This window comes from Mastomys coucha, unplaced genomic scaffold, assembly GCF_008632895.1.
Source record: "Mastomys coucha isolate ucsf_1 unplaced genomic scaffold, UCSF_Mcou_1 pScaffold15, whole genome shotgun sequence".
In the NCBI taxonomy this organism is placed as follows: Eukaryota; Metazoa; Chordata; class Mammalia; order Rodentia; family Muridae; genus Mastomys; species Mastomys coucha.
In genome coordinates, this window is record NW_022196897.1 from 149,829,034 (window position 1) to 149,837,438 (window position 8,405).

Here is an 8,405-nt window from a genome sequence, read left to right on the forward strand (position 1 = left end):
GAGGGGAGAGGAGGGGTGAAGCTGGGGAGATGAGAAGAGGGATGAGGCTGGGGAGATAAGAAGAGGGGTGAGGCTGGGGAGATGAGAAGAGTGGTGAGGCTGGGGAGATGAGAAGAGGGGTGAAGCTAGGGAGTGGAGAGGAGAGAGGAGGGGTGAGGCTGGGGAGTGGGAAAGTGAGAGAGGCCTGATCCTGAGAAGATGAGAAGAGGGGTGAGGCTGGGAAGTGGAGAGGAGAGGGGAGGGGTGAGGCCGGGGAGTGAGAGGAGAGCAGAAGAGTGAGACTTGGAAGTGGGGGAGAGAAGGAGCTGGAGGTTCCGTGTGAGAACTGGGTCCTTCCCCAGCGGGTACTAGGAAGCCACTGAAGATGTGTCTCCTGTGCCTCCTACCAACACATGACTTGCTAAGATTGACATTTTCTGTACTCTGTAAGTCAGAGCACCTGACAGATGCATGCACACCAAGCCACAGGACCCCTCCCGTACCGCCCAAATTCTTCACACCCTTCAACCGACAGGCCAAGCAGCCACAGAGCTATTCTGCCAGAGCACACTATCATTGGGTCCATACTTTGGGGCTGGGCTTCCTCCACTGGGCAAAATACAGTTAAGATCCACTCTTCCCTACCTCTGGGAACAGAAGTTGACCCAACTGAATTTTGTGGTTCTGAATGACCACGTGTGGATTATCTACCCCTAGGAGGAGGAACACCTGGGTTGTGAATAGCCAGGAGTTTAGAGTACAGGAATGGCATAAGTGGGGCTTGGAGCTCCTGGGACAGGTAGGCCCGGGGTGGGGAGTGCCTTGGGGTAGGCTGGGCTCTCAGAACCCCACCTCTCTTCCTACACAGGGTATGGCCATGCCGCGCCGGGCACAGACTCCGGTAAAGTGTTCTGCATGTTCTATGCCCTCCTGGGCATCCCCCTGACGCTGGTCACCTTCCAGAGCCTGGGTGAGCGGCTGAATGCGCTAGTGCGGTATCTGCTGCTGGTAGCCAAGCGCTGCCTGGGCCTGCGGCGGCCGCACGTCTCTGCTGAGAACATGGTGGTGGCCGGGCTGCTGCTGTGCGCCGCCACCCTAGCCCTAGGCGCCGCCGCCTTCGCTCACTTCGAGGGCTGGACCTTTTTCCACGCCTACTACTACTGCTTCATCACCCTCACCACCATCGGTTTCGGCGACTTCGTGGCGTTGCAGAGAGACGAGGCACTGCAGAGGAAGCCACCCTACGTGGCCTTCAGCTTCCTCTACATCCTGCTGGGGCTCACGGTCATCGGTGCCTTTCTCAACCTGGTGGTCCTGCGCTTCCTCGCCAGCGCAGACGCCCCGGAGCGCGCAGCCCACCGCCGTGCCAGCGTGTTCCGCAGGGGGGCGCCCGAGAGCCGCCGCCGCGCTGGCGCCTCCACTTGCATCCCTTACCCTCTCCATCAACTGGAGACCTGGGCCCATGACAACCCGGCCTTCTCACCCCCCTTGAGCCCAGAAGCCGCGCATCATTGCCACAGCAGCCCAGACAGACCCCGAGCCCGGAGAAAGTCCATCTGACAGTCCTTCCCCACCCGGGCCAGGCCTGGCCAATGTCTAGCTCTGCCTGTTAGCAAATCCACCCTTCCTTCCGGCTTGGAGGGGGTTGAGGCTCCCATTACCATCTGTGGATCATCCCTTCTAGATATACATGAAAGCTGTACTAACAGCAGAAGCCGACTCTACAGCCACCTGGAGGTGTAAACTGTTTAGTCTAAACTTGTAGGAAAACCTGGCCAGCAGCCCCTAGGAGGGGTGATACCCAGGTCAAGCATCCCTATCCGGCCCGTCAAAGGACGACAAGTGGCTAGTTTCTGCTCTGAAGAAGACACAAGATATCTTGCAGGGGGAGAGCTATGACTTTAAACACCAGAATTCTACCAGGAAGGCTGGATGCTCATGCTAGAAGCACGGAGACAGGCAGGCTGAAGGGAATTTATGGCTCACAGTGGGCAATTTTTGCACTATATAGACGACCGAATTTTCTTTGCTCTGCATGAGGAGTGGAATATTAGCCCATGTGTAAATGGTTGTCCCCACTGTCAAACAGATGCCTTGTCCCTGGACAGCCCCTTTTGGGTGAAGGGATGGCCTCCCCCCATCGCTACCTATAGACAGCTCAGTGCTGTGGGATGAATTTCATTCTGGATCCTACCAATCACCAGCAATATATTACTGGTGATATATCATTGGGATTCTCGTCCCTTTCCTGGGCCTTAGCTTCCCCATCAGTAAAACAGGGGTTCGTCTGAAGGTCCTGCTTCACGTGGGCACCTGTGGCAGAGCTTCCAGATGCAGGCACAGAGGATGTTAATGAGCCCATTGGGGGCACTTTGGCATCCTAGAGCGCTCACCCCTTAAAAGCCCAGCATCCTTTATCTTTCCAGGTAGAACTGTCCCGGTGTAAAGCAAGAGCAAAACCAGGGTAGAAAAGCCAAAAACTTTAATTTCCAACATGAGCTATGTGGTCATGAATACAATGCCATGTGACCCGCTCCAACTCGGATGCCCCCCAAGCCCTCCCTCCCTGGAGGACCAGGCTGTTCCTGCTCCCCAAGAGGACACAGGGAAAGGTGGGTAGATGAAGGGAGGCTACCAGCCCAAGGACTCTGAGGTCCCACCTTCCTGCCACCTTGTAGGATGGCACAAAGGACTCAGATGTAACACCTATGTTTCCTTCCAGCCTCCCACCCAGCCCACACAGGCTCTCTTGCTGAAATGAAAAAACCCTTGGGCTTGCTAGCTAAGCCTGTAGAAACTCTCTATCCACCAAGGTCCTGTTCTGTAGACACAGGCCCTCTTGGAGGGCCAAGAGAGCCATTGCAGGAGACAGGAGAGGGGTCTAAGGCTCTACGCCTGGTGTAGTGCTCGCTGTTGCTCAATAAATAAATGCAGGTGACCTTGCCTGGTGCAACAGCTCTGTCTTGGGAGAGTGTGAGAGCCCCTGTGCTGTTTCTGAACCCCAAAGTGCTCAAGAAGGAACCCGGTGGCGAATCGAGTGTGAACCACTTAACCGTCTCAGCTACGTGCTTGCACACCTGCGCTGTGGACCACTGGAGATCGAGCTGGCACTGTCAAAGCCAGAACTTGAGCAAGCACCTCTCTCTCTCAGGACCTCCTCCGTTCCCTCCTGAAAACGAAGCTGACAATACAAGCATCCATTCCCTTGCTATTTGGGGGTTCTTATGGGGGTCAGAGTAAAATCACAGGGGACACGCTATGGGAGGTGCTATGACAAGGGGTGGTGCTATTGCCTCTGAAGGTTAGAGGGGACTCCCCTGAGCCCCCCCACTCTACAAACTCAGGGAGGGAGCTTGTTTTTGTCAACCCACTCCCAGCTGGACCTGGAGAGGTAATGACCCAGAATAAAACCATTCAGCTCATGATCCCTGGAGACATTGCCCAAGAGATCCCAGCCAAGTAGGCACCCCTCCCTGCAACTGCCCTCTTCCCCCAACTCGAGCGAAGAAAAGCCATTAGCCCAGAAGAGAGCCAAGCAGGGCAGTGCCGCCTGTGCCTACAGGCTGGAAATAATGATGGTGGCTTCCCTACCCCTGAGCGGTGGTCTCCCAGCTTTGTCCCCCAGTGCATGTTGCTTAGAGGCCTTAGCCAAAACACTCCTGGGTGCGGCCTGAGTTTCCTAAACTCTCAGATGAGCTACAGCTTGTCTTGCCATAACTAGGAGCCACCAGGAGGCTCCAAAGAAAAGCAGCAGAAAGGATGAGAAATGGCAGCCCGCTTCATCCTTCCCTGGCTCTCGCTGGGTATGAGACATGAAGGGGAGACCTAGGTGGAAATGCCATACCAAGGACCCCACGATGGCTCTCCTCAGGCAGGACCTCGGTATCCTCCCCCCTTTTTTTTGAAAAATGCAAATGGACTAAAGATCCACAGGCCTTTCCCTTCAGAATGCAGAGGCATTCTGGGTAAGGAAAATGGAGATGGCCCTTTACATGGCAGTCCTATACATGACCTTTGTCCAGAGGGGAAAAAAAGAAACACCCTTAGAGACACAGCACCAGAAAGGGCCCCCAACTCCACCCTCTCTGCTCCTCTCCAGATGGCAGAGTTTGAGTTGGCAGAGGGTCAGACAGCAGTGGGAACAGGCCAGGCTTGTTGGTCCCCGAAGCTAAGGATGAAAATCATTCCCCATCCCCAAGCCCTGTCCAGTCCTCTAGTGAGGACAGAAATGGTTCCCACACCCAGTGGTCACAGCCCCTTGGGAGTGGGGCACACGCTTACAATGGTACAAAGAAATGGGGCTCCAGCCCCCCACTCTACCCCTCCAGGAGGTGAGCGAGATTTCACAGAACAAACAAGAAAGTCACTGAGGGGTCTCACTGACCACCTCAGGGTGTTGTTATTGCTTTGGAGTCAGTGTTCCTCGGTGCTATCATGCTCTCTCTCTCTCTCTCTCTCTCTCTCTCTCTCTCTCAGACAAATTAGAGCTGAGCCTCTCCCCCCTGGTTGTGACAGCCAGGCTCTGTTCCACCCTGAACAACCACAGCAGTAACAGCTGTAGAGGGAAGGTGCCCTCCTGGCTCAAAATATTCCAAACAGCGAGTAATAACCTAACAGCAAGGATATCACACTGTTGAAAAAAAAAAATGGGGTAATGGCTAACTGTGGGCCTCAAAGAGGAGCTCATCGAGAGCTCTGCTCCCTTGTTCAGGAGGCCCTGCCCATCCACAGTCCCAAGGACACTCTGAAGACCAATTGGAGAAGAGGGGCCTGTCCACAGCCCCTCCCCTGTGTAGTGTCAAGAGCTGCATGTGGAGGTGACAGAACTGGACAGAACCCTAAAGGGCACTGCAGGCTTAGCCAGGCTGAGAATGGGAGAATTTCCAAGTTGAAGGAATTCCTTGGTAGATGAACCAGAAACAAGGTGGTATTCATCCATGGTGGAAAATGACACCCTCTAATGGAGTCCAGGCCCTTCTGCAAGGCCCAGCAACCCTCGGGAGTGCATGGTAAAGAAAATCAATGCTGAGGGCATTACGCCGGAGTGCTGAGGGTGATGAACAGTTAGGGCTGCAACCCTAGAAGGGAGGAGAGAGGAGGGCAGGGAGAAAGTGGAAGGGCTGGCCTCCAGGGAGCCAGGCAGCCCATCCAGCCCAGGCTAGAGAGAGTCTGTAATCTTCTGGAATGTACTGGGGTTTCCCTCTTCTCACAGCCTGGGGCTTGAAAATAAAGACTACATCTGAGCTAACAGGCCTCAGGTGTGAACACTAACTACCCAGCTAACCTGGACTACACCCTACACAGCAGGGACTACGTGAGGAGGACTGGTGGGCTGCCGGGCGCCTCCCAGGAGGAGTGATTGAAATGTGCTTCTATAGGGGCCAGACTGTGTCCTCCCTCGCATGCAAAAGGGCTCCTGCAGGCCCCAGGGAGGGCTACAGGAAGGCAGCTGCCCAGGTCTCATTGGAGCCTCTAAATTCTTACACTTATAGCTCTGCATCCCTCCTCCTAGATTGCCATCTCTCCTTGAGCCAAGGTGATGAGGCTGGGCAGTGGCTTCTGCCCTTTGTACAGGATGGTTTATTTAAAGACTAAAATGTGTGCGGCTCTAATGCCTCTCCAAGACCCTAGCCCAGAGGCAGAGGGATAACAAGATAACCTTTGATCTCATCCAACAAGGAGGAGTCTCCTGTTTGGAAAACCCTGACCTTGGTGCCACTTAGGCCTAATTCCAGCTTTCTTCAATGCTCTGCTCCTACTACCCCTGCACAGGAGAGTTGTCCCCTGTGTGCAAGGCTCTGGAAACTCAGGTCCCCACAGTCTTCCACCATATCGCAGGTGACGATGTCCTTCCCAGTCCACCAAGAGCTCCAGACCAGCTTGTTGCAATCCCATGGAGCAAGGACCCCTGGGGGTCCTGCCAAGCCTTAGGTACCTCCTCCTTTCCTTTGGTCTCTGCTGGCCCCCAATTCCTAGAGCTTACAGCAGAGGGACAGGCAGGAGGGAATGGATGGATGGACTCAGACAGGCTGCGGCAAAGCTCCTTCCACGGGCAGGCAGAGGGAGACCCACACTCCCCTTCAAGTGGGGAGCTCTAGGCCCCTCCTCGGGAGCTGGCTCCGGATCCTTGCAAACGGCCCCATCAGCTCTGGGGCAGGAGTAGCTGCCGGAACCCGGTGCCGCAGGAAAGACACTTGCTGGTAATTGGCACCATGGAGATGGCCGGCTTGGTTCTGGACTTGGCTCTGGGCAGCGAGCTTCCAAGGAGGCAAAAGGGGGATAGATGGGGTGGGGTGGGGTAGGGTAGGGTAGAAGAGTGGTTTGCTCCGCCACCTCAGTCTTTCTCCGATTGTAGCCGCATCCACCAGGTCAAAACCGGCCAAGTCAAAAGTGTAGCCAACCCACTGGGAAAGGGACGGTCTCAGGGGTAGGAGGTGAAGGAGTGAGGAGGGGCCCAAGGGGGGCAGGTCTCCCCATTCTGCTTCCCCACTGTGGGGAAGAACCCCATCCTCCAATGTCCAATGTGCCCCTGGGCCTGGGGTCCCAGGTCAGGGCTGGGTGGTCTCCAGGCCATCTCGGGGAGCCCCTCCCCATCCCTGGCATTAAGATCGCTCGCCACAGGGCCCCACGGTGCTCTCGAGGGACAGCTGGGATGCCTGCCGAAGCAGCGGACCTGTGGCTGGGTCCACCATGGAGGAGGTGGGGAAGAGCTTGTACCAGCCCACAGCCAGGGTGGTCAAGTCCAGTTCCTCCAGCAGCACGCGAGCCACGCCCATGAACTGCTTCCGCTCCATCCGTCCGTAGTTTCCCCACACGATTACCTGCAGGACAAAAAACATAGCTGGTTACATCTTGCATCTGAGCTGGGCAGGGATGCTCAGCTGGTGAAGTGCTTGCCTCGAGCTTGGCACAAGACCTTGGCTTTGATTCCCAGCATGGCACAGGCACCGGGTCCACAAGCAGCACACGGACATATATTCAGGCAAAACACCCATACACATAAAAGCGAATGTAAAAATAAATGAATGCCCATCCCAGTCATTTGTTGGGCCTGAGCCAGAACCCGAGGTCCCTTGGACCAATGCGGCCAACTTATGTAGAATCTGCCTCTTTAAAAAAACATGCTAGAGAGAGGATCAGAGGCCAGTGTCCTGAGCAGACCTTGGGCTCAAATTCTGCAGCCAGTACCACAACACCCAGAGGAAGCTCCACTCCCAGGCGCTCTAACACACCTAGGATCTAAGGATCAGAGGTGAGGAGGACACAACATCTGTCCCAACACCAGGAGTAACTGGGACCAGCGGGACCCAGGCACGCAGGAACTCCACCAGATCAGTGGCATGGGTTCCTTCTGGTCTGTCTGGGCTGGTGCCCTGAGCAAACCTTGGGCACAAACTCTGAATCGAGTCCCATAATTCCCAGAGGAAGCTGTACTCCCAGGTGCTCTAATTAGTCAAGGATCACAGGATCACAGAGACAGCTTGACTCTGAGGAGTTCTGACACAACCAGGATCACAGGAAGGACAGGCCCCTGTCTGATTTAGCCAGGGCAGGTAGCACTAGAGATAATCAGATGGTCGGGGGGGGGGGCAAGCATAAGAAAATAAACAACACAAACCAAGGCTACTTGGCATCATCAGAACCCAATTCTCCCACTATAGCAAGTCCTAGACACACCATCACACCGGAAAAGCAAGATTCAGATCTAAAATCACTTCTCATGATGATGATACAGGACATTAAGAAAGACATAAATAGCACTCTCAAAGAAATACAGGAGAACACAGGTAAACAGCTAGAAGCCCTTAAAGAGGAAACACAAAAATCCCTTAAAGAACTACAGGAAAACACAATCAAACAGGTGAAGGAAATGAACAAAACCATCAAGGATCTAAAACTGGAAATAGAAACAATAAAGAAATCACAAAGAGAGACAACCATGGAGATAGAAAACCTAGGAAAGAAATCAGGAGCCATAGATGCAAGCATCACCAATAAAATACAAGAGATAGAAGAGAGAATCTCAGGGGCAGAAGACACCATAGAAAACATTGACACAACAGTCAAAGAAAAATGCAAAAAGCAAAAAGGTTCTAACCCAAAACATCCAGGAAATCCAGGACACAATGAGAAGACCAAACCTAAGGAAAATAGGTATAGAAGAGAGTGAAGACTCGCAACTTAAATGGTCAGTAAATATTTTCAAAGTTATAGAAGAAAACTTCCCTAAGCTAAAGAAAGTAATGCCTGTGAACATACAAGAAGCCTACAGAACTCCAAATAGACTGGACAAGAAAAGAAATTCTTCCTGTCACATAATAATCAAAATACCAAATGCACTAAATAAAGAAAGAATTTTAAAAACAGTAAGGGAAAAGGTCAAGTAACATATAAAGGCAGGCCTATCAGAATTACACCAGACTTCT

At 53.5% G+C, this 8,405-nt stretch overlaps 2 protein-coding genes across 3 annotated transcripts in view; one reads left to right on the top strand and one right to left on the bottom strand.

The window, feature by feature from the left end:
• Positions 1-1,610, top strand: part of Kcnk15 (potassium two pore domain channel subfamily K member 15) — a 5,907-nt gene extending 4,297 nt beyond the window's left edge. The window contains exon 2 of the mRNA XM_031373741.1: positions 848-1,610. Coding sequence (XP_031229601.1) covers positions 848-1,539 — 692 coding nt within the window. The 3' untranslated portion in view covers positions 1,540-1,610. The remainder of the gene's footprint in view (positions 1-847) is intronic.
• Positions 1,611-2,444: 834 nt separating this feature from the next.
• Positions 2,445-8,405, bottom strand: part of Rims4 (regulating synaptic membrane exocytosis 4) — a 66,673-nt gene continuing 60,712 nt past the window's right edge. For both annotated transcript variants that reach the window (XM_031372691.1, XM_031372690.1), the window contains exon 6: positions 2,445-6,800. In XM_031372691.1, coding sequence (XP_031228551.1) covers positions 6,582-6,800 — 219 coding nt within the window. In that variant the 3' untranslated portion in view covers positions 2,445-6,581. The remainder of the gene's footprint in view (positions 6,801-8,405) is intronic.